Source organism: Stegodyphus dumicola, chromosome 3 (assembly GCF_044657685.1).
Source record: "Stegodyphus dumicola isolate Sdum_Otavi_A_Nest chromosome 3, ASM4465768v1".
In the NCBI taxonomy this organism is placed as follows: domain Eukaryota; kingdom Metazoa; phylum Arthropoda; class Arachnida; order Araneae; family Eresidae; genus Stegodyphus; species Stegodyphus dumicola.
The window spans coordinates 203,997,247-204,024,812 of record NC_140770.1 but is presented as its reverse complement, the minus strand read 5'-3'; the positions used below and the strand labels follow the sequence as shown (position 1 = coordinate 204,024,812).

The 27,566-nt window shown below is 31.5% G+C and overlaps 1 protein-coding gene across 2 annotated transcripts in view; it reads left to right on the top strand.

The window, feature by feature from the left end:
* The window catches only part of Pp2A-29B (Protein phosphatase PP2A regulatory subunit A), an 85,911-nt gene that overhangs the window by 17,717 nt on the left and 40,628 nt on the right, over positions 1–27,566 (top strand). For both annotated transcript variants that reach the window (XM_035363256.2, XM_035363255.2), the window contains exons 4-5: positions 1,915–2,015; positions 27,120–27,261. In XM_035363256.2, the coding sequence (XP_035219147.1) occupies positions 1,915–2,015; positions 27,120–27,261 (243 nt within the window). The remainder of the gene's footprint in view (positions 1–1,914; positions 2,016–27,119; positions 27,262–27,566) is intronic.

Here is a 27,566-nt window from a genome sequence, read left to right as displayed (position 1 = left end):
CATCACCTAATACTTTTACCTTTGAGAACTCTTGAAGAACATTACATATTACAGAAACCAGCTGTGTTAGAGGTCTTTTGTCAAGGAATTGCAGCGGCATGCACGGCATACCCCTCCAACGTATTGACCAGCATTGTTCAAGCAAGTGCTCGCTGTTGTTCTTTGGGTCTAGCTCAGTGATTCTGAATCGTTTTTTGCCTCATGCACACATTTAACCATTGTTAGAGGATCATTTCCCTACTTCTTTTCCAAAACAATTGAACAAGAAAAGTATAGTAAACATTGATAAATACTAATACTTCAATAAAATTTGCTTTTTATATTCATAAACTAAAGCCAAATGTTTAATATAAATAAAAGGCAAAATGCATCCCCACTATGAAATTTCTCCCCAGCTGAGAACTCTTGGTCTGGCTACTAATGGCTGCCATTTGTAACTTCAATTATGGGAAGATAGTATTAAACCTAACCTGTGATAACTGTGTGATCATATTAACGTATAATTAAGTTTTATACTGCTACTTAAAGAGATGCTGTTGAAATAAAGAAATATATTGTCAGTACTTTGTCTTGATGAAATTATATAAAAAATAGGTGATGATATGGAGTTCAGCTTGAGTTGTTCATAATTTAAGAATGTGCAAAAGCAGTAGTTGGATTTACAAGTTGAAAATGAATATTAGTTGCAGTGTAATGTATTTTAGCAATCGAAAATTATCTAGGGTTAACTTTCGTACTCTGATAGTCAACCAACAAATGTACCTGTAATAAATGATATATGCCGCTCAGTTGGTATAGTGGTCAGGGAAGCTGACTGCGATGCCGAAGGGCCTGGGTTCAAATCCCGGAGAAGGCATGGTTGTAACTGTCCGTCCCTTCATAGGAAAGGCGATGGTGGCCTACCTATCAGATGCCTCCATAATAAAGAGACCACCACATCCGCCCTTGTATAGATTAATGGACTGGGTTACATTTGTAATTGTTCACAATCTGCCATTGGAAAAAAAAAAAAAAAAATTTTTTTTTTTTTTTTTTAATAAATGATGTATACAAATGAACCAGAATTGTGCCAAGTCCTGTATGTAGCTAGGCATTTGTCAGTCTTTTTATGATGCCACTTTCCTAAGCTGAGAGAAGGAAGTTTCAAAATACGTTAGTTATTATTTGCTGTATTTTCCTTATTTTAGTTTTTTAAAGCAAATATGAAATATAGCTTAAAGAAATCATTGTAAGATTATAAAAATATTTAGTATTAAAAATACAATGGTACCTAGGTATACATCCTATTTGGATGCAAAATTTTTTATTTGAAATACCACTTAAGTTTGATGAATCATAGATGTAAATGCTGCCCTCGTTTACTTCATCGAATGGAAGTGAAAAAAAGAGATTGTTAAAAAGTGTAGATTGCGTGCATATCCGGGACCTTTTTGTTATTGTGTTCCATGTGCTGAGAACAGCAGTGTCTGTTATTGTGAAAAACAAAGGCATTATTAAACCAGGTAATGTTGCAAAGGGGGTCGATTACTAAACAAAGATTGGAAACATTAGAGCACGGGAAACTGCTTTTGATCTGGAGAACATAAAATATATATATATATATATATATATATGTACAGTATTTCACCCGCTGCATTTGTATTTTAATATTAAACAATGTTGTAATAACAAAAGCAAGATTTTTTTTATAAAATGGATTAATTATATTTCTTTAGTTTTTATTGGTTAATTAATTAAGTTTGTTTAGTATAAATCCAGGGATTTGAATGAATTAATGGGATTTATCATGGTATCACTGTTTCATTGCATGTTAATTAAATGTCCTAATATGTATGTTGCTTCAGAACAATTTTAAAATTAATTTTTTCTAAGGCTTTGAACCTTAATTAAAACATTTTGAAAACTGTTTTTTAGATACAATATATGATGAAGATGAAGTTTTGCTGGCACTTGCTGAACAATTGGGTACCTTCACACCTTTAGTAGGTGGTCCTGAATATGTACATTGTCTCTTGGTAAGTATTGCAGTTTCTGTAATATCTGAGATTTTTTTAAGATATTAAATTATAAAAGCTTTGTTGAATAAAAAATACAATGTTTATCTCACATAGTGTCTGCAGCATAATCAATGATTATTATTTTCATGTTTTCACCGTGGTCGGTAAAATACTGGCTATCATATTGTTGAACCCAGGTTAATTTCGGAGAAGGACTTCATGGTCTTTGTGGAATGGGTATATTTAAAACAGTTGGCGAACTGAAAATTCTGTTGAATGGGTTAGTGGTAGAGAAAGAGGGATTAGAAGGCCTTTGGATTAGGCCAGGGAATTCTTCTTCAAAATTGGGATGGAACTGGGCAAAGTAGTAATTTCATCTGTAAGGATCTGTTTACACCATGGTGTTTTGGTTTTAAGAGGTTTAAGCTGAGCTTCATTGCTAGACCTTGTTACATCACAAAAACTGTTTAAAGGATTTTGCCTGGATTTTTTAACTTTTCATCTTTATGCCAGTGTGGTACAAGAACTGACCAGTAACAGTGAAATCACTAACAAATTGACATTTGGTCTATGGTTTTGCTGAGGCATTTGTATGTTTACGCATCTGTAACTTTACCTTCCCTGATTGGCTATGGCTTACCCTGTCATATAGATGTGAACAGACTTAATGACATTTATGCTTGATTCATAGAAATTCTAGCATAAGGCACCTAGAGCCATTGTAAATGACAGAAGGAATCTTGCATGCCTCGCCAAGTAGATATTCATAGACTTGCGATGTTATTATCAGATAAGTCACAACCAGGGTTGTGGAGTCGGTAGGGAAAATGACCGACTCCAGCTCTGACTCCTGGAATTTAAGACTCCTTCATATATATATATATATATGTAAACATATACACATGTGTTACAACATATTTTTTAAATATAAAAGAAAATAATAGATGCTGAAGGGAAAAAATCATGGTATAGCAGATTATTTATATTAATTAGCATTTATTATGAAATGGAAAAATGGTATTAGTCATTTCTCAAAATTCAGCAAAATCTTCTTTGATAAAGGGCCATAAATCTCATTTGATCAGATCTGAGAATAGTCTTTGCGCACTAACTTCAGTAGGAGGAAGAGCTGTTACTTCTTTTAACTTTTCAGGGTAGATTTTTATATGTTCTAAAAGAGGTATCTTGTAAGAGTGATCATATTTCTCCAAGGGCTGTGTAGAAATCTTTTTTGTATTTTTTCATTTTTATATCCAAGGTCTCTTGGTTTTTTATTTTCATTCACTTTGCCTTTGCCTTAGCATTTTCAATATTATCCAAATGTTTCTCAAAATCTGATTCATCAATGGAAGATAGAGACTCAGTTGCAGTATCTGCAGTCGAATTGTCTTGATTTGAATAATCTAGTTGTTCTGAGAATTCCATTCTTAGTGGAAGTTCATAGACTGCTTTCTTTTGTCTTTTTAATTTGTTCGTTATTCAACAAAATTTGGCGTATCGGATGTACATAAAATGAACACAGCAAGATCTCTCATTGTCCAGCAAACTAGTTTCTCATTTCTTCATTGAGGAAATGATTCCTTCTGCAATAAGCCATCCTATTTTAGAAAGAACAAACACCATATTTTACCATTCTCGCAGAAACAAGCTTCCTGTTCTTCAGATTGTAGCTTTTTTTTGGCTATGTACTGTGTAGAAAGAAGAATTCCCAATTCTGCAAGGTCATTCCACGGTCTTCCTGTTGATGAAACATCATAGTTAGATCATAATTGCTCTTTATTTCATAAATTACAGTTTCATATTTTTATTTGTATAATTTCTTCATGCCATCTTACCAGATTTAAATTGATGATCTATAATCCGGAATCGCCGAAGCCCCGACGAGTCCAGATTACGGACTTTGTACTGTAGTTCATAAATAATAATAATGCAGTTTGTCATTATTATAATTTTTTTTTTTGTTGTTGTTTTTTCAATTCACTTTAATTTTATTTCAAATTGAAACTGTCCAAAAAAAAACTGTAGTCGGGGGTCGACTATTTTTAGCGACTCCAGCTCCGACTCCTTTTACCCCAAAATTTTTCTGACTCCACAGCCCTGGTCACAATAACATTTATCTCTAATAACAGTAGGCTTTAAATCTTTTATGCCACTTTTTATGTGGAGTTATATTTTGTTGTTTATTTTCATACAGTTTATAACGTACGAGTTAACAAAATTCAATTCTTCATCTCTATTTCAAATGTTTAACGTAATGCATCCTTATATTTTCTTTCTGTTTCTGCATAAAAATTAGGCACATATAACTAAGAAATAAAATTGTCGCTGCAGTTTTGTGAAACTCAAAACCAGCTTTAATAAAACATTGTTATTTGGGTGAAGGCAGCAGAAGTTGTAGTGTCTTACGTAGAAATATTAGTGCCTCATTTACAGGAGAGATGGGACCCAACTAATTTTTCTGTGCTTCCTGCATGAATCAATAGAAGCTAATGAGCTTGTTATGCATGAAAATTTCTAAAGACATCCAAACTGAAATCGAAGAAACTTCTCGAGAATCGCATGTACAGTGCATGAACTAAAGAAAATACCTGTTCTCGTATAAAACAAAATGGGTTTAATCCTAGTATATGGTACCATGGAGGTTAGAATCAAAGAATATGTATTGTAAAGAAGGAAAACCTCTCTGCAACAGACGTGGCTTCGTTCCATCATAAGGGGAAACAGCTGTGCATGTCTGATATATTTGTCGCCAAAGCTCGAAACCGGTGTCGAAGTTCGAAGGTCACTTTATCAAGAATTCGTAAAATGAATATCGTTTAAAATTTCTTTAACGACCTGCGCTAAAAAGATGTGCCACGCACGTCGAGCTGCTTTTGTATCAAACCGTGAGCGACGTGAACACCACTTTGATAAGCATTTATCGCAAAAATGAAAATAACGTGGTGCACATGTCGCCTAACAACGAGATTGTTTATTTCTCGAGTTACAGCTCTGGATTGCACTTGCAGATGCGGAGCGGCATAAATGAGACACTTTACCGCTTGTTATATTGTAGCGCACGGCACCGCAACCGTGAAGTTTAGTCTTAGCGCAAGTGGTTAAACTCTAAAGGAAAAGAAAATATTTTTTGGTGCAAGTAAATTAATTCATGGATTAGTTATTTTCAGGGGAAAATAAACTATGAAAATCCGTTTTTAAATTATTGCGTGGATTATTCGCAATAATTTTAAAAACGGATTTTCGTAGTTTTCTTTTTGTCAAAGAGCGTTTCTTCTTAACACGTGTTTCTCAATTTCCTGTACACATCGCGGAGAGGGAAATTCTGGCCGCATGGTTCCGCCGCCAAATCCCTTGGCAAATTTTTCCTCCGCATTCTAACGGCGTAATAACATTTTACTTGTATGGAACCTTTTCTTCTTTACATAGACATTCTTTGGTAAGAATAATAATGAGATTTGGCGACATCATGATGCGCAGTAAACAGGTCATTTTGCTCTTGGCGACAATTTTCAAAATCATGCCAAAGCCTTACCGTATACAGTCAAAAGTCGTTAATTCGGAATGATCTATAATCCGGACCTCAAAACTAAAAACTTTCTGCGCATGCGCCGCGTTGACACATGCACATAGGCGTTTACGCGTGCGCGTAAGACCTTTTACGACTGCGCATATGAGTGTGCGCAAGTGCAGAATACGTTTTCGCGTGCGCGTTTTATGTATAATGGACGTATAAGCTAAAATTATCTAATTATCTATTTCAGTTAATGTTGATGATTGCGTTGTTCCTTAATTTTCGAATTGGATCCGGCTTATTATTTTTTGCAGACTGTAAGAGCAATTTTATAGCTTAAATTTTCGATTATGTCAAATAGAATTTACGATATATATTTGTTAATATGTAAAGGATCTAAAGCGAAAGTATGTTTTGAAATTCAAAATCTGTTTATCAATTTCACGCTGCCCGGCGGGGGGAACGCCGCGTGTAATGAATTGGAAGTTGATCTGTCAGCACTATCCTTATCTTCAGCGCAGATGTTTTTATTTTATTTGGTTTATAATTCCTTACCAAATGTAGTATTTCATCTCGATGTGCTCCTTTGATATGATTTAAAACAACTTCCTCGTCATTATAATTCGCTTCCGATAGCGAAGAAAGTGACAGAGGTTATTGAAAACGAAAAAATTTCGATTGGCAAATTAGTCGGTGTTCTCGACACAGCAATTATAGGACTTTAACAGCGGAACTTTGTAACTGAACAAGAAATTATGTCTGTTTAGTAGAATTAAAGAGAAAGTATTATCACATGAAACGAAGCGAAACTTAACTTACATTGAAAGAAATGTTTAATAAAGTAAACAAATAAATATTAAGCTTTTTCTTTTTGCAGATTTTGATACCCTTTAGATCATAATTGTTCTTTATTTCATAAATTGAGCATCTTACGAGACTGCATGCCATCTTACGAGATTTAAACTGATGATCTATAATCCGGAAAAATCGATAATCCGGAATTGCCAAAGTCCCGACGAGTCCAGATTAACAACTTTTGACTGTACTAGAATTTTACCGCAAAATCTTTTTAAACCTTTTTTTTTTTTCTTTTTAATAAATACCTTGCCATTTTGCAGTAAAATAAAAAAATAGTAATCAGTCATCTAGGCTAGCCATGTAATATAACTATATTCCCTAAAATATTGTTGATTATTCTAATTCAATTTTTAAGTAATTATTTTTATGTTATTCATATAATTTAATGTTGCTTCTTCTCTCTAAATTTATTTATTAGTAGTAAATAATATTTCCTAATTTCAGGAAATTTTCTCTGGCATAATCCTGAAATTAATTATAGCAGTATGATGACATACCATCACGAAATTTAATGCACATATTTTTTCCTTATGTATGCTGCGAAATAAATATAAAATACCTCAATTTATTAAAATAGATTTCTTTCTTCTGTTTAGCTGCAGAATGTCTGCAAAAAAAAAAAAGCCTTATTTTATTCCAGATTGGGAAGATTCTAATCTCAATCTTCAGTGGAGAAAACAACAACTATTATAATTATATTTGTGTTTTCAAGTGTTAAGGTGCCTTTTAAGAACATACCTCACGCAAATTAAATTTACCTAAAATCTAACCTAACTATTTAAAGGACCGGATTAGCCTCGTGTTGAACTGGTGATGATCATGAGTAATAATTAAATAAAGCATACATTTGTTATCCAATGTATATATCTTAAATTTTATTAAGTGGAAAACTAAACAAAATTATCAAATAAAGTATACCAAGAATAATTAAGAATAAATGTCCTCTGGGATTTATTGAATAATTAAGTGAATTTGCTACACAATACAAGTAATACCATAATTAATTTATCTCTTAGCACAGCCAACGTACATTACGCGGATAGACTGGAATTTTCTTGAAACACACCTGGAAAAGTCAGGGAATTTCATTCTCCTGTTTGAGTGGCAACCCTGGTTGGAAAATGTTTTCCTCTAAAGTCATAAAAGCAATCTTCTTACTTGTTACCAACTTGAATATCAAAAACCTAGGTACATTTAAAATTATATAAGATCTCAGGAGGGAAAATAACACATTTCAGTTATAAAAGCTGGCTATTTTGTAAGCTTTAAACATGAAAGTAAAACATCTGAGCCTATTATAAAATCCCATCAAACATGAAAGTTGACAGAGATATCACCAATAATTCTGGTAGAAGTTTAACCCATCAACGAGCCCGCCTCTTGGAACGAAATGCTTTGAAAACGGCCGCGTTGTCAGACAGCAAACCCCTCCAAAAAAATTGCTTTTGTTTTCTGAAATCTCTCTAAGATGGCCTAGCCTAAGGCAGTATGTTTGCTTTCCCTTAGTGTGATGGATAAGCCATAAAATTGCCTCCCCGGTATTGAATGGCAAGCAGTAGTTGTTGCGTTTCGTTTCATCTCCCTCCTCTTTCTTTGTACTAGTAGCCTGTAGACTTGTTTCTTTTAACATATGACGGCCGAATTTTCCGAAATCTTTTTAGAATTTTAGCTTCCAAGCTTGTAAATTTTCAATTATTCGACATATTTCATTGGGCAGTATTTTAAGAAAGATCATTATTTATTTTGTTACACAATTTTTTACTATTTACTTATCTATTTTATTTAGTTTTAGTAGGCCAATTTATTTTGGGAAATTAAATTTTAATCCATTCTTTTACCGACTCAGTTTTCATCACATTATAAGTCCATATATATTTACGATGAGAGTAGAATATTTATCAGGATTTTTTGGAAAATTTGGCATATGTATTTATATTTTAGCGTTGAATTTTTCCACAAGTTGTTCATTAACAGTCGAGCTCATCCTCGTAAACGCTTGATCTTTTCAGCATGGAATTGGCAAGCAATAATCTTCCTAATATTTTTCGGGATTTTATAGCAATTTCTAGAATTTTGGCGGTTTTCTACAAATATTTTGGTAAGTTTAGCTATTATACAATTGCTACTAATGTGGAATTTAAAGCCAAAAATGTATTCCTTTGTTGATTTGAGAGATCACATTTCGAATTTAAACGGAAGTTTAAATGAATTTGATACAATCTTATCACAGACTAGAAGAATTATTTCTCTGTGTTGGATGGATTTTTCTCACTTTTCTGCATTTGATAGATTAAATGCATAAAGCAGACACGCACAAATAGAATTTAAATAAATTTCTATTTTCATTTAAAATTTCTCATTATTAGCACCTCCCACAGTTTTATGCAATCATAGGATTTTCCGAATTCTATTAGGTCATTAACATAATTTCAGGGCCTAATAGAAAAGTGATAATATGGAAAGACTATGTCTTAAGTACCAATAGCCAAGTATTTGTAATTAAATAAAAATAAATATTGAATACCAGCCGCTCTTTTTTATTTATTTTTAGTCATATAACAAAAGATAAACAAGAATACTATTACATCTAAGAATTATTTAGTAAATTATTTTGCTAATGTTATATGAATGAGGAAACACAGTAAAAATGTTTTAATGATTGAATTCACCGTTAAAGATCAAACAAACCCCAAAATTCCTTTTTCCCAAAACTTCGTAAAATGTTTTGATTAAATATGATTTGAATGAGTTTTCCAATTCTGTTTTGAGTGATATAAATATTATTAAATTAGGATATAAATATTAGGATATAAATTATTATTAGTAATAATTTTTGTATTATAACTTAGCAGAATATCGTTTACCGTTAAAAATTATATCTAAAAGAATTAAATTTTGTGAAAGAATAAAAAATATAATTAACTGTTCCATTTTGTCCTCTATGCATCTATTTATATAAAAAAAGGAATCTGGCTAGGGAATTTACGACTTGTATATGAACTAAAAATTGGTATCTTGACAAAACTTGTCAGAGCATAAAAAGCGTATATTCTGTGATATTAGTGTATTAATCATACTTCTGTATCCGTAAATGCAGTTTATAATTACCAGTATAAGTATCATAATGGATTTTATTAAAACGACGAAAACTGAATGCATGATCCTAGCATTATCAAAGTACGGTTCTTTATCCCGTTAAGTATTGCTTGGGTTGTAACCAACACGAGTTTTATTTTTGAAATATTACTCCAAATAAAACAGGAAGCGTTAAACTATATGCATTTTAAATAGTTTTACTTTTTTACATGCATAGAAATGTTAAGTAGCTTTAAATTGTACTTCACTTCTGAAACTTCTACGGTATTATTTTTAGAACAGATCAAGGACTTTAAAGAACAAGTACATTTTAGTAATATGCAACGTTGATGATATAGTTCAAATGTTATTGAACAGCTGTACGATTTGTAACTGGCACTGGAAGAAGCAAAATTTATCTACAACTTTCCCTTTCTTCCCAAATTCGTCTGATTAGCAAGGATTGAATAGATAATTGTAAACGTCTTTGCTAAAAGTAATAATAATCAGGAAGAGCCCTTTCTACCCCTGCCTCCTGGGAAAAGAAAACGACTTGGAAGGGAACCTGACCTCCGCAGGCTAACTGACACTAAGGTCTCCAAAGATTATTTCTAGTCAATAAAGTTTTTTCATTGTAGAAATAATCATTATCTAGAGCTATCTTTTTTTCTAGCCATTGTAAGCTACAGATATAGTGGGAAAAAATTCTCATTTTACATAATTTTCGGATAATTACATTTTACGTTAAATAATTTTAGATTTTGATTAACGCAATCGATGAATATGGCAGAATAACAGTTTATTGGGAATGAACATTATTAAATTTCAACATTTTTTTTAAGTAAAGTTTTCAAGTATTTTAAACCAAACCAAAGATTATTAAATTAGTCTTATAATGTTTACTGTTTGGTTTTCAGTGTTCTAAATTTGCATTTTAAAAACATAATTTAAATAATCTTTCTTTACGCTAGTCGCTTTTAAAATGTTTACCTATGTAAACAGTTACTAATGTTTAATGTAGCAACTATGTATGTACTTAACGAAAGACTTAGAGGAATTTATAAAGAAAACTAGTTCACATGGAAAAAATCACGAAATCTTCCCTACAGCCAACGTATTGACCAGAAACCAAAGCCAGGTCAAAATACTTGTGATCATCTCTTTTACCCACATAGCCGTTGGTAAACTTTTCAAACTTATATTTGTTCTTATTGCAGTTATAAACAGAAATGTGAACACTCAGATACTGCCTTATTAAAGTTAGTACAGTCTGCGGCTGATTCTATAATATTTCTATGATCTAATTATTTCTGTGTGTTGGATGGATTTTTCTCACTTTTCTGCATTTGATAGATTAAATGCATAAAGCAGACACGCACAAACAGAATTTAAATAAATTTCTATTTTCATTTAAAATTTCTCATTATTAGCACCTCCCGCAGTTTTATGCAATCATAGGATTTTCCGAATTCTATTAGGTCATTAACATAATTTCAGGGCCTAATAGAAAAGTGATAATATGGAAAGACTATGTCTTAAGTACCAATAGCCAAGTATTTGTAATTAAATAAAAATAAATATTGAATACCAGCCGCTTTTTTATCTGCCGAGGTGTTTTCGAAAAAACTTGAAAGATAATAAACTATGTTACCTGCTGAGTCATCGAAATATTATATATTTGTTTATTGAAACTGAAAATTTTATAATTTTCTATAAAACTGCAATGGAATTATTGCATTGAGTAATCTTCAGTGTAATGTAATTAGAATATAAAAGTATGTAAACATCAAATTGGGAATTACAGCAAATCAGTCCATAGAAATATGCTATGCCTGTATTAATCTAGTAGCAATCAATTATTCATGAATATTATAGTATGCATGCCATATAACAATTTGTCAGCAGTACAGGAAACAATTTCGATATGTGTGCCTTTTCTTTTAACATAGTTTTTCTCTCGTTACTTTTAAGATAAGCATATAACTTGAAATAGTTTTTCTTCCTCCAGCTTTCACTTATTTATTTCTTAAAAAATATCTCCACTAAAATCAGAGTGATATTATCAACAATTTTTCTTTATTATATAAATATAAAATTTATCCTTTCTTATATAAATAATTGAAATGCTTAAATTTGACATTCTAATAAATATTTTATAGTAACTCTCTGAAAAATTTAACTTCTTTTAAAATGTATTAAAATGAATTAAATTGTGTATGTTTTCCAGTCTTAATGATAATAAAATTTTAGAATGATCAGTTATATATCCGTATTGATTATGAGAAATTATCTCATTCTTCTTTGAGCTAGAAATTGCTCAAAGGAGCTTCTTCCAGCTAGAATTTGAACTCGGGGTGTAAGTGATAGTAGATCGGACTATCAGTCGAAATGCCTGTGGTTCGTATTCCGCTGATAGAATAACGGATTTTTCGTTTTTTTTCCCCCCTCGTAAAAACACTGTCTCTCCAATGGCACCCCAACGAAAACACGTCAGGCGATAATTCGTTAACACATGAATTATTCCGACAGTGCCTCGTGCTTCTTCTCTCTCGCCCTTTAAATGAAAACAAATAATAAGGAATTATGCCAATCTCACTATCTTGTTATAAATGGAAGTCTTTCCAGCTAGAATTTGGAAGACCTCCTTATTAGAAGCATAATGAGGGCACTGCTGAATTTTCGCATTTCTGGCTTCGAAAAAAATCCGATGTCTCTGCATGGTATCTTTCTGTTTGTGCAGCATTCGAAATTATTCCGCTTTCGCAAATTTTTCAAATTTACTTTTTCTCGTATCGTTTTTCCATTTGTCATAAATTGATAGGTGAAACAATGCAGATTTCTGTCTATTTTCTCAAGTTTTCGTATCTGCAGAAAAATATACTGTCACATTTAAAATTGATTTTAATGCTGAAAATGGATTTGATTGTTTGATTCTATTTTTCCTTTTTCTTCCTTTAAAGATTTATTTTTCTTCCATATATTTATTTATTTATTACATTTTAATCTAATAGTCTCCCAAAAACTAAAGCGATAAAAAAGTTCTTTGATTCCTAGATAAAAGAAACTTTCATTATGCTTTGAATTTCTTCAGCAATCTTTCACCAGTAGGATTTATTTTCTTCTTTCACCTACTGATACTATGTAATTCTATATCTGTAATATATCTGATTATGTATGTGCGTGAGTGTGTCTAATGATTTAATTGATATATATATGTCATCAATGATATATATATGCATTCATATTTTAGCATATGTATATATTAGAATGCATATATATATTGCATTTTATAATTTCATTACACAAAAATTTTATGCCTTAGAGAGTATATCTGTTTATGTGAGTATCGTTTGCTTCATTTTATTGTTGCAAACAGCGTAAATTTCTTTTGTTTTTCTTCCTTTAGTTTTGAGCTTTATGTGTGGCAACAAGATAATTGATTGATAGAATTGTGTTTGTGACAGCCATGTAGAATGGCTCGCTTATTTTGTATTCAATTATTTCGCATCGCTGACAAGTGTAATAAAATAAAAGTGTAGGAATACAGTCCATTTGTTGATTGATTATTGTTTGTGAAACATTTAAGAACATTTATGTTGGTCTGTCGAGCCGGAGCGCTAGTGAAGATAGTGACTGTTCTAAGCGTATTCTAACAACGCAAATATGCATATGGTTGGTGAAAAATTACTTCACTTTGTGAGGTAAGTGGATTTTGAACAAAAATTCGTTTAATTTGTTGTTAAATTTTAAGAAAAATGTTGTAATACAACATAGAATTCGATTTCATTTTAATAATAGTGTTAAGTGATTTAAGAACAATTTCTGTTTTTGAATTGATCAATTATGAGTGAACTTATAATTTTTAAAACAAAAAGAATGGTTTTACGCAGGAGCGTTACTAATTATGTAAAGAAAATTGAAACTATTTTAACTGTAGATGAAATTAATTTAATAGAACTAGAGGAATGTGTCGAATTATTGACACAAAAGGAAATTGAGTTAAAGAAGCTTGATTCTGAAATCGAAAGTTTAATTACAGATACTAAAGAATTAGAAAACGAAATAGATAATGTTCAGGAGTACACAGATAAAATTTATTTGTGGAAATTTAAAGTTGAAAAAATATTAAAAAATCAAAATAATAAAAATAATTCTAATAGTGTAATTTCAGAACAGGTTCTTGACAATATTAAATTACACAAGTTAACATTACCGACTTTTGGTGGTAATATTACAGAATGGATAGCTTTTAAAGATCTTTTCAGTGCTTGTGTAAGAAATAATACAAATTTATCTAATGCTCAAAAATTGCAGTATTTGAAGGCTTCGTTGAAAGGTGAAGCATATCCATTTATTCAAACCATTCAAATTTCGGATTGTAATTTTGAAATAGCATGGAATCTGTTAGACGAAAGATATTCAAATAAGAGAGAACAAATTTTTGCATATATTAAACGTTTTTTAAGTTTACCAACTATTCAAAATGAATCAGCATTTGCTATTTTAAATTTAGTTGACAATATTAATGAAGTAATTCGTTCTTTAGAAGTATTGAATCAAACCATTGATAATTTTGGTGACACTTTAATGACTTATTTAATTTTGCAAAAATTAGACCCTTCTACAAAATTATGTTGGGAACGTCAGTTAAAATCTAATGGAATTCCAAAACTTACGACTTTAATTGAATTCCTAAAAAACTATGCAAGAACACTTCAAAATAGCAAATCTACAAGTAATAAGGTACCTAAATCTGTGTTTCAAAATAAGAATAATGTTCTGGTTGCTACTTTGGGTTGTGGTTATTGTAAAGAAGATCATAGTTTAGCCAAGTGTTCGAAATTTCTAAATTTATCGGTTCAGCAAAGGATAGAATTTGTAAAATCTAATTGTTGCTGTTTTAATTGTTTATCTAATATGCACTTGCTCAAAAAATGCAAGAGTTTAAATACATGTCAACATTGCTTTAAGAAGCATCACAGTATTTTGCACATTGTAAATAATTCAAAGAATAAAAAACTCAGTTAAACAGTATATCTCCGCCTACGCAATCTATCATTAAAAGAGATGAATTAACGAGTCCTAAGGACGTTTCAGCCACAGTTTGTGCCTCTCATTATGATTTGAATGCAAAAGGTAATCAAACCAGTCGCATTTTATTGTGTACTGCTTTAATAAAAGTTCAAAATTCTAAGCAACAATTTGTGAAGTGTAGATGTTTATGTGACATTGGATCTCAGAGATCATTTATTTCAAGGGATTGTGTGAAGAAATTAGGATTACGAGTGAAAGATAATTCCATTTCTGTATCATGTCTAGGAGAATTTAATACTATAAGTAATGAGGAAGTCGATTTAGTATTCACTTCTCATTTTAAAAGTGATATTCGTGTATCAACATCAGTGTTTGTACTGGACAAGGTGACAGATAACATTCCCTATGTATCTTTGCCATCAATCATCTTCGATAACTTCAGTGATTTACAATTAGCTGATCCATTATTTTACAAGTCACAACCAGTTGACATTTTATTTGGAGTAAATGTATTTCTGCATTTAATGACGGGAGAAATTGTCAAACGTGGTCCTGATCTACCATTTGCTCTAAATTCGAGGTTGGGATGGATAATTTCGGGTACTACAAATTTTGAGCCAGTATATGTAAATCATTTGAATACAAACACAGATGAGTTAGTAAATTCTTTCTGGAAGTTAGAAAAGTTTCCAAATGTACAACCTTTAACAAATGAAGAAAAACTTTGTGAAGAACATTTTAAAAACTCGCATTTTAGAGACACATCAGGTCGTTATTCAGTTGCATTACCATTCAAACATAATAGAGATATTCTAGGTGACTCCCGTGAAGTGGCGTACAGAAGATTTCAATACTTGGAGAAGAGACTGTTATCTATGAAAGAAATTTACAACCAGTATATTCAGTTTATGAAAGAGTACTTTTCACTAGAACACGTAGAATTAGTGCCAGACACAGATTATGAATTAGAGAATAAACACTATTATATCCCACATCACTTCGTGTTGAAAGACTCTAGCTTAACAACAAAATTGAGAGTTGTTTTCGATGCGAGCGCTAAAACAACCACAGGTGTTTCTTTAAATGATACACTAATGATAGGCCCAAAAATACAAGATGACTTAATTTGTATTTTACTAAGATTTAGACTTCATAACATTGCAATAACCGCTGATATTAAAATGATGTACAGACAGATAAAGGTTCATGAAAAAGATAGAGATTTTCAGAGAATATTATGGAGAGATAGCCCATATAAACAAATACAAGTTTGTCGTTTGAAAACAATTACATATGGAACTGCAGCTGCTCCATATCTTGCAACCAAAGTTTTGAGTCAGTTAGCGATTGATGAAGGATTGAACTTTCCAAAGGCAAAGAATATAGTTTTAAGAGATTTTTATGTTGATGATATGTTAACTGGTGTAAAAGATAGTTCGGAAGGTATTGCATTGATAGACGAATTGCAACATCTGCTAAAAAGTGGTGGCTTTGAGCTTCACAAATGGTCGACAAGTGAACCGTCGTTGTTAAAAACCTCTGGCTTAACAAACACAGATAGTGACAATATTCATTGTGTAATAGAAGACAAACCATTGAAAGTTCTGGGATTGGAATGGCATCCGGACAATGATGAATTCAAATGTAATGTCGGTGTAATAGAGTATCAAAGTGTTCCGACTAAAATAATTATTTTGTCATTCGTAGCAAAACTATTCGATCCATTGGGGTGAATAGCTCCGTTTGTAATTCTCGCTAAAATGATCCTTCAGCAATTGTGGAAATTACAGTTATCATGGGATGATCCTGTAACAGAAGAGATTGATCGAAATTGGAGAAATCTATGTAGAGAAGTTAAACTTTTGAATTCTATAAATATACCTAGGAAAATTCTGCTACCTGATTATTTTCGATGTGAACTTCACGGATTTTGTGATGCGTCTGAAAGAGGTTATGCAGCAGTTATTTATATCAAAACTTGCAATAACTCTGACATTAATGTTAAACTTGTAACAGCTAAAACTCGTGTAGCACCATTAAAATGTATTACGATTCCAAGACTGGAATTATGTGCAGCAGTGTTATTGGCACGCTTGATTCAGTCTGCAAAAGCTGCATTAGTTATAAATTTTGATTTAGTGCAAGCTTGGAGTGATTCACAAATCGTGTTGTCATGGCTAAGGTCAGATCCTAAAAAATGGCAAGTATTCGTATCCAATAGAGTTTCTGAAATACAATCCATCTTACCACCTGAGAACTGGAGTCATGTTGATGGAAAGGAAAATCCAGCTGATTGTGCTTCACGTGGATTATTTCCTGCAGAACTATTATCTCATCAATTGTGGTGGAATGGTCCTTCTTGGTTAAAGTGCAGTGAGATTGCCTTGTCTAAAAATATTCTTATATATGAAGAGGCATTATCAGATGCACGTAAAACAGTCTCATTTGTAGTTTCTGAACCTGTACAGGAACTTGCTATTATATCAAATATATCTTCATTTCCAAAGTTACAACGCATATTTGCTTGGATATTAAGATTCATATCGAATTCTAAAGTAGCATATCTAGAAAGAAATACGTCTTTTTTATCTAGTAATGAAGTTCAAGCTGCAACTTTCTGTATTGTCCGAATAATACAGCGATTTCACTTTTTTAAAGAAATTCAATGTTTGGAGTTGGGAAAGGACTTACCTACAAACAGCAACCTCCTTAGCTTGTGTCCAATTTTAGATGACAACAAAGTGTTACGTGTAGGAGGAAGACTGAAAAATGCGCAACTGTCAGAAAATGAAAAACATCCAATCTTATTTATTACCTTCAAAACACAATCTGACAGAAATCATAATTAGACACTTTCATGTCAAATATCTGCATGCAGCACCGGAACTTCTATCTTTAATTAGACAACAATTTTGGATCATAGCTGCTAGATCTGCTATCCAAAAAGTAGTAAAATCTTGTATCACGTGTTGCAAACTTAGAGCTAAAACTGCAAGTCAAATAATGGCTGATCTACCGGAATCTAGAGTAACACAATCGCGACCATTTCATCGAACTGGAATAGATTTTTCTGGACCGTTCATGATTAAACATCGTGCAGGACGTGGACAAAAATCATTTAACTATTATGTATGCTTATTTGTGTGTTTTGTAATCAAGGCAGTACATCTTGAAGTGGTAGAAGATTTGTCAACAAAGGCATTTTTAAGTGCATTGAAATGATTTATTGCAAGAAGAGGGAAACCATTTGAGATTTATAGTGACTGCGGTACTAACTTTAAAGGTGCAGACAATATCTTTTATAGTAGATTTTGGGAATGCTTGAATTTTGAGTGAAAAGGAAAGTCAAGATTTCTACTACTTTCCCCCGTTCAGTGCTTTCTCTTTTACTAAGGAATTAACATCATAGGAGGGCTGTTTTCGCCCAAAGGTTCGGCCTTTGTGGGAACGGTTAGAGGAAACAGGAAAACCAAGAAATAATTTTTCATTCATGAATTGACATCTTCAAGAAGCATTGACTCTCAGTGAGTAAAAGACAAACATCTGGGAAGATGTATTTAAGCATAAAATGGTTTTCGAATCCAAATAACATTAATTTAGAGAAATTTTTATGGATAAAATATATAATTTTGAGATAAAAGTATAAAAGTAAGTAAAAGAGGGCGATGTTGGGTGATTTCACTATTCGATACATTATTCGACTATGTTAGAGTAAGGCCTCAAACTATGTTTGAGTAAGTCGGCCTTACTCTAACATAGTCGAATATCATGCACATTAGTCCCCTGTGTTTAGATTTGCTAACTTTACTAAAGCACACGATATCTATCTACCAAGTTAGAGATGTTCTACTTCCGACGAGCGTTCTAAGAAACACTTACACGCATTTAGTTTACATGTTGAGAAAAATCATAAAAATTCCATGCAGTTGATCTATTTTGTCGTTGAAAATAGAAGCCAAGAAGAATCGATAGTGTTTTCTGGCTTCAGGCAACTAGATTTCTCACTTTGAATTTAGAACTAGAAATATAATTATAAATGTCTCTACTAGGGGAGATCAAAATTCATTATTTTTTTACACATGTAAAATCTGGTTAAATACGTTTTCTCGTTTATAAATTACAGAATTTTTTTCAATAATTCCTGATATTTTAAAGGAAACTTTTGATGTATTTGTTTCCTGTAATAGGTCTAAATAATTGTTCATTAAAGCCACACTAATTTTAACAATCTGAAAATTAACAAATGAGTTGAACTCTTATAATTATAATAAAAAACTTAATTTGGGTTTAAAATTACCTCAGAAGTGAATTTTTTTAAATTTCTTAATTTAGATGCCTTTCAGTCCAACAGTTATTTCCCCTATTAAAATATGGCCATATTAGTGGCCGGTAAATACTGGTAGTTCGATTTAGATTTACACCCTGACGAACGAATACGATGGCTGAATGGTATTTTTCCATGTTTTTTCCTATGTATAACATGAATATGAGCCTTTTCTCGTTAAAAAGTCCTCTACGAAGGCAACTCCTTCCTTAAAAGCAGATAGTCCTCATGTGTTTTGCTGTATTCAAGTAATCATAACCTTCAAACTACGGCACCTGTCACACTAAATCAAGAAAAAAGGTTTCTAAAGAAGATTTTTAATCGGTCTGCGGGCCCCAGTGGCCAAGCGCTAAAACTGCTGAGTACTGCTAATCCTACATAAGTTCAAATCCTGGTGAACACGCTTGTTCGGTGAAAGTTTTCTACGTTCAATGTGAAGGAAATCTAGTTTTCTTTAGAAAGTCCTCCCTGATAGTTTCCGTCCTCTTGCGCAGATGCCAATTCCATTAAATTTTCTGCATTAAACACAATTGTAATTCTTTATTTTTAAAGAAATCTCGGGGTAAATAATTGTAAACATCAGATTCAGTGCGATTATGAATTATTATTTTAAAGTAGTTAACATTTTGAGTGAGAAAAGCATTTTTAATACGCTCATAAACAACTCCTCCTCTAAATTGGCATCAAACTGTGTCGACTTCTACAACATTCTTTATAAATACGTTTGCAAAAAATTCTGCTAAAATATTATGTACTCCCTTTTAGCATGCCTTCGTGGTCTCAGTACGCTCGGCGCGCATTCGAGAAGTCCGTGGTTCGTGTCCCGGGTAGGGCATTGCTCATTTTTCATGTCTCTTGCTGTTAAAAAAAAAAAAATGTAATGTCTCTACAAACCTTCCATTTATCAGAATAGTAATAAAGTCATGAAGCATAGGGGGTAGGAGGGGAAAAAGGAATTTTAAAAAAAAAAGATTATTTTTACAAAATGACTCAAAATTTCTTGAGACAGTATAAGTAGTTATATAACTCAAATAATTAAATATTTGACCTCTTAATTTTACCAGTATTTCTGCATAGAAATAAAACATGATTAAATATCGATAATGAGTATCATAGATAGTGGAGCACATCGAATGAGCTTCACAATATTTTCAAAAGCAGCCACTTTAACAAATGACCAGAACTGTCGGGAATCGCTTATGAATGTCACTTACACGTTTCATAATGCCAAGAATGTTATAAAAATAACGGTTATGCTATATCAACAACTTACCGATCTTTCCAAAGTGCTTAAAAACAGAGCTGTTCCAAAAATTGTATTCAGTTCATTCACGGTGTTTAATCAAAAGCTCGTCGTCGATTTAACTACTTCTCGATAAGCTATTGAATTCAAATTTTGTACACACACCGTTTACGGATGATAATAATTCGATTTAGAGTTTTTTAAATTAAATGTCGAAGAAATTTTTTGCACATATTTCCATATAAAGAATAAACTAAAAATCTCAAAATTTTTAAGTTTGCATCATTTTATAGAGCGTAAAATAGCTTTTGAAATAAAATTTGCGTGAAATTCGTAACCTAATTTCTGATTTTGGGGCGAATTTTGTTTTAAATTTATATATCTTTTCGATTATTTGAGGTAAAAGGATACTTGGAAGTAAAAGACTGAACCAAAAGTAATAATAATAATAATAATTTATCGCATAGATTAATGGTAATAAGAGATTACTTGATAGCCTCTTTGCTAAATTCTTGTACAGTTTTATAAGAAGAATCATAGGTTCTTAAATTACGAAATCAAATAATTGAATCGCATTGTCAGACATATAAGATTTATAAATTTATCAAGAGAGCCTCACGTTTTTATTATTCGTTTTATTATTATTTTTATTATATAAATTTGTAGAAGAATTTTTAAGAGAATTATTTAGTCTCGTATTCCCATTAAATTACACGATACATTATTTTTAGAACAAAGGGCGTTAGCCGAGAAGGTCTATTAACTTCATTTTGGCATTTTGCATTAAAAACTATGTCAGTTCACTTTTCAAACTGTTGCTACCACATATTACAGCCTTGTATTACATTTAAAGAAATTAAATAATGGTTTTGGTTTATTAGATTACGGCAAAGCACTCGAGGGCTATCTGCCATGAAATTAAATAATGAACAATCTACATAAATATATGTATGTTTCTCGCATTGTGATAAAACAACGGTACCTAGACCCATCCAATTTTGAATAACGTAATAATTTCCACCCGAATATGGGCATCTCGAAGCCGAGATTTGGAATTTCTTTTATTATCTGTTTCATATTTCGTAAAACTTAAATGAATTTTTTATTAAGAAACTCGACGATTTCAAAGCGAGCAAAGGCAACACTGTATGAAAATAATAATATAAAAAAATTATCTGCAACGGGCAAGACTGTGTATCGGAAATTCTAAAGATATGCTCATTTAAAATTTATTTTGTGGTATTGCTCTTTAACTGAAGTTTTATGGTTTAAGTGCGAAGAACATGATATATAAAAATAAAGGTAACCCACAAACCGTTAAAAAAACGCCCCTTTGGCCGTAATGTAAAATCTGAAAGATTTGCATTTTCAGATTTTTATGTTTGCATTTATTACTTTTATTTTTCTCGTTTTAATTCATTAATGCTCTTATAGGTAAACGTTCATTTTGTAAAAAAATTCTATTTTTTATTCAATAACTGCTCTAAAATGGAAATTCTTAAATCGCTTTACATATGCATCCACTTTGTAACTGGTAATAAATTTGTTTCTTTAGAGTCAGTGTAAGGCCATTATCCCAAAACATCAAGAAGATTTCTCCCCACACTAATGACAGCCATTACCCATTGTCGTCAGGATTGCATGGACCCTTGTCTCCTCAGGCATTGGGGGTTGGGAGACATACAAAAATACGGGCTAGTCGTTTTTGGCGTGTTTTTTCGATAATACAAAAACACGGGACTGTCCGTTTTCGAGGGTTTTTAAGTACCTGGATCCTGTAATTTTGAAAATCGGGCGATTCAGCATTAATGTAGTTCCAAATATTAGTCATTTTTCAAAAAGTGAGGTTAAAATATAACTTATATCCTTCTTTAAAAATATTAAACCAGGCTTATCAGTGATTAATTGAATTTACACATTAAATCTAAACGAACTTCTTATGATTGTGTTGTTAACATTATGTTTTCCATTACTGGTGGTAAATCACACTGTTTAGCAACAGTGTATATATATGTGTTAATAATACTACAAACTCTGTGATGGCATTATAAATCTCTCATTTCCTAAATTTTTGTAAAGTATTTTCATTAAATGTTAAATATTCAGCTTTACTGTATGTAGATGAGCAGAGTGAACATGAGGTAGAGGGTCAGTGACAAGAAATAGTGTTGCATAGCTGCCATCTCTCTTCGTTTTAGGTAGACTCCTGTTTTTTTTTTTTTTTTTTTTTTTCTTTTATCACATTTACTAGCTTTTTGGTTTTTAATTTTAATTAACACGTTGACTGCCGCACGCATTTAACTTGGTTTGCCCATGACTGCCAACTTAGAACTTTTATTATGTGATGTGTATTATGTTGAAATATTATCTACAGAAGATAATGCGAGTTATATAATCATGCTTAATGCATTTTTCATGCTGGCCCCCAAACATCTGTAGATCATTTTTGCGATTAATAATTTAGATTTTTACGATTTATTATTCTTCAAACCATTATGGTAACAATGGTAATATTTTAAAATTTATGTATCGATTTTTGCTCTAATTATGTATTTTACTATTGGTCACATCACCGGTGGCACCCACGGCGCTGTAGCCAAGTTGAGTGCCGGTCACCAGTGACCCCCACAGCAGTCAAGATGTTAAATAAGCTTTGCTAAGAAGAAAGAGTACTTGTGTATTAACGCCACCGAAGCAGAAATTCTGCTGATGCAGCAATAAAGAGCAATCCTGTTGTTCGGATGTAGTTATCTTTTGGATACCCTTTTAACTTGTTTGCTGATTTTTAACGCCATTTTTTAGTGCTACAAAAATGTGTCTTTGGGATTTGCCAAACACAGAAGAAGATGCAATTTTATTTTTCAGGAGCGAAATATTTAAAAAAAAAAAAACGAAAATGTACCGATTTGCATGATATTAAACTTTATTTTGGTAAACGTACGTTTTGGGAATGTAATTTAAGACAGTGCGATCAGCAAGTGGGATTTAAAAAAGACAACTGGTTTGAAGGAAGCAGAATTCCATTTTGTTCCGCTTTGAGAATCATATTCTGTTGCTGCGAGAAATTGATATCGATTAAATTTTGTGAAAAGGAACTTGATTTATCGGATAAAATTGTCATAGATTGGAACAATTATGTGCTTGAATTATGTGTCTTGGATATGGAGAATAAACCAAACAAGTAGGTAGGCAGACCAGATTGCATTGTGGAAAATTGATGAAAGTTTGTTTACTAAGCGTAAAAATAATTGTGGTCAAGTATTACCCGAACAGTGGATATTTGGTGGTATATGTAGAGAACAAAAGATTCGTTTGTTGTCACTGTTCCTAATAGAACTGGCTCTACCCTTAATAAAATTATTGAAAACTTTGCAGATGGTAGCACAATTTATTCTGACAGTTGGAAAGGTTACCAAGCAAATAGAATAGAAAAAGAAGATTCCTACATGCTAAAGTTAATAATACAATTTTATTGATCCTGATACAGGAGTTCATACACAAACAGTTCAGAGAATGTGGGGCAGTCTAAATGGAGGAACAAGAGACATAAGGGGACAGCGAGACATCATCTAGAATGTTATTTAGCAGAGTTCATATGGCGACAGCATCAGGTCAAAGAAAATAGAAACTGTTTTGAATCTAAGGTAAACTCTATATTGACCCATTTTTCACCAAAATTCGACTGACTACTTTGATTTTAAATAAAGTGTTTTAATTTATGATTTGTCTCAAAAATTATAGGTGATTGGCGGCACTTAAAAACCACCAAATCTGCAGCTGCAGTGACGTTGATACATAAGTACCGTAAAAAGTTTCTCAACAATGTTTGAAGTTTATGAAATTAAATTGTGCGAATAATATTTCTCACTTTCAGTGACTTTTATTACTCTCATATTTTTTATTATTAAATTTTATTTGATCTAAATTGTCTTAGTCTACTATAGACATTTGTTAAACTTTTTATGAAAATTCAAGCACTGTTTAATGAGTTAATACTGTTAAATTTTGTTTTACATAAAATTACACATTGCATTATTAAGAGTATCCACACATTAGTTTATATTTATTATTAATTTTATTTTCATCGTATTTAAAAGTATTGGTAAATAAAAGCTCTTCTTAGTGAGGATTTTCTCAGTGTAAAGGTGTAAGACAATTACAAAAGGAAAATAGCGAAGAATATTTAAATTAGGCTTTCTAAATAAATATTAACATATTTTATATCTGAAATCATATAATTAATTTAATTATCTAAATCATGTATTGTAAAGTAAATTTTAGTTGTTAATTTTGAGTTAATTTGAAATAGGGGTCACCCTGCAGCAAGGAAAGCTCTCAGAAAGGTCCAGTTTTTCATATTTCAAGGTTGGCAGGTGTGGTGTTCGTTTATGCTTTACTCATGCAATTTTTTTTTTTTTTTTTTTTTAGTTTAAGGTTCTGAAAGATATTGCTGTTCTCATAGTTATTTTACTACTGTCATCATCAACAATGCATGTAAGGAACATTCCAGACCTGCTCAGTTTTTAATCCTTCAAACTAAAAATATTTAATTTCCTTCCACTTGTGTACAATTAATCTACAAATATGTTACTCTTCTCCTTTTTAAATACTTCATGCAACATGGTTTTATTTTTCCTTTAATCATGTTAATAAAGCTTAATTCTCATGTGTAAAATAGGAACACTGGGTCTTTACAAATTAAGCATTTTTAAAACTCCTTATGAATGTGAATTTGTTATATAGAACAAACTGTTTTTTTTTTTAATTTTAGGATTTTAGCACAAGTATGTTAAACTGAAGAAAGTAAAAAGTCATCAGTAGCATCTAAGTTGTTTTGATAAAAATTTCACCTTTTCTAGGTGTTAAAACTATTGCTTTTGCTGATTTGCCCCTCAGTTTTGATTTCTCAAAAGTTTTTGAATTTTCGTGTATGGCAGTCTTGTTAATGACTTAGTTTCGACTTCAGTCGCATGAGAAAACATATTCTGAGCTGCTGGAACTTCTGCATCCCTTTCAGTAACAATATTTAATTTAAGTTTGATTGAATGAAAATGCATTGAGCAATAATTATATTTTTTGCTTTTATCTACTAAAGTTTTCTGTTTTTTGATATAGCAATTAGATGTATTTATTATACTATAACTTTTTTTGGTAAAAGTTTTGAGTTTAGTTTATCAAGAAATATTTCTTAAATCATTTTTTTTTCTTCTAATGTATTTTTTATACAAGTGATTAAAGTATTTTTTGATACAAGTGATAAATTCAGGTTAAAACTCATTTTATACAATAGTTCAGAATGGCTATCATTAACCCTCTGAGCAGCGAGGGATTTCACTAAGAAAGCACAAATTTCCCAAAATTATTATGAGAACAAATTATTTTTTTGATTTTAATGTAAAAACTCTCCTGGTAGTTCATATCTGAATTTGATTTCTTTTGATATATTGCCTTTATTTCTTCGACATAATTTAATATGCACGTATATATACGTTCTTACAGATATCACAAAAAAGATTCTAGGCCGCATATATATGGCCTTGCCGCTTAGAGGGTTAATATTTAAAAATTGATATAGTGTGAGGATTGATGAGCATCATATAAGTATCGAGTAGTTGTTAGACTCCTTTCCTACACCTATTATTATTTTTCCTACCCCTATTATTACTACCCTATTATTATTTAAGGAAACATTAGTGACTGAATTCATCTGTAGAGTTGTGTTTTTTGCAAGAAGGTTCACAAGAATAACTGATTTTAATTTAAATGAGCTCTCACAATCATTTAGGCAATGGATTGAGACTGGCCAATATAAAGTGAAGGTCATTTGATGGTTATGACTGTCTTAAATCATAGTTTCCAAGTTATAGCACCTAGTCTTTTGCCAGCTCAAAGCTGTGCAAAAGCTACAATGTGCCGTAATTAGGTACATATAATTAAATGTATGATGCTGTAGAGAGCTCTTAAAGAATTTAACTGTTATATTATCAGGAATAACATTTTCCAGGTAAACTGTATACAGATGTTTAGCAAAGGTGATCTTTTGTGCCTGGTGACCAGTGGTGTATATCCTTTTCAACAAATCGCAGGAGAGAGCTTATCTGTTATGTAGGAAGGTGTACCATTTATGTGCTTTCTTTTAAGATCAGTTGAGATTAATTTGTTAAAATGATTCTCGGCAAATCTTGGTCTGGGTAGAGCCTGGGACCTGCTATTGTTCTTCTAGTATAAGAAAAATTGACCGCTTTTGATAAAAGTAAAATCCTTGTATGAGAAGGCATCATTGTAACTGCAGAGTGTTATAGATATGAGGTTATTAAACCTTAATGTGTGTCAGAGAATATTTTTATGGACAATAATGTGAAGCCACCTAGAGGTCAGACGTTTATTGGAGGAAGACGATATTTGTCATGTGTCAGCAAAGTCACCGAATATAAATCCTACTGAACATGTTTAACCTCGGGGAAGAGCTTTTGCTTTGTATCAGTATCCTTCCAGGACACTTCAGTAATTAAAATCCTCACTTTTAAAAGTTTTTTTTTTTTTTTTTTTTTTTGTGCCACATGCAAATGATAGCCAACCTCATTTACAAAATGAGGGTCTGTTACAAAGCATGTACAGTTATGTGGAGTGGTCATACTCCTCATTAGCTGGGTTATTCTGCAAATATAAGGCGTCATGTTTGACGGTTATTTGCATATCACAAAACATTTACCTACTGCTGCTTTTTTTTTTTTTTTTTTTTTGTGTGTGTGTGTGTGTGTGTGTGAGTGACTATTGACTATCTCATTATATTGGGCATCTCAAGTTTTATTAGAATAAATCAGTTATGTTTTGTGTTTGTAATCTTACTTTTGGACATTAATGTAGTTATGCTATGTTTCAGTAAAGTATTTTTAAACTGAATCATAAAAGGAAAATCTTACCTGCATCTAAAAAATCTTATAAAGTTACTGTAAAAAATACGTTTATAGAATTAAACTTTAGACCTCAGAATTAATATTTCATTATTCATACTTATGCAAATATTCAGTTATTGCTCTTTCTATATAATTAATATATATATATTTTTTAATTTAGCCACCCCTTGAAAGTCTGGCAACTGTAGAAGAAACTGTTGTTCGAGATAAAGCTGTAGAATCTTTGAGAAACATATCTCAACAACACAGTGCTGCAGATTTAGAGCAGTACTTTGTTCCTCTTGTAAAGAGATTAGCTTCAGGTAAACTACATTCATAAGAAAATAAAGTATTCTGTACATTTTTACAGTAATTTACTTTAGAGGTCTTAGTTTGTTTCTTTATCTTGTATCTGACTATGTTTACATTGTCAGATTTTTTAATAACATTAATCAGCTTTCAGCATCACTGTTCTTATTTCTAAAACTTATTTTTAATTTGCGATTAATTTTAAATAAAAATATTTTTACCCAGAGCAGTATTTGAATTTTAGCTATTAAAGTTGAATTCAATTTTTATTTTCATATATCTGAACAAAGGTCATAAATAATATATTAAGTATATCAGT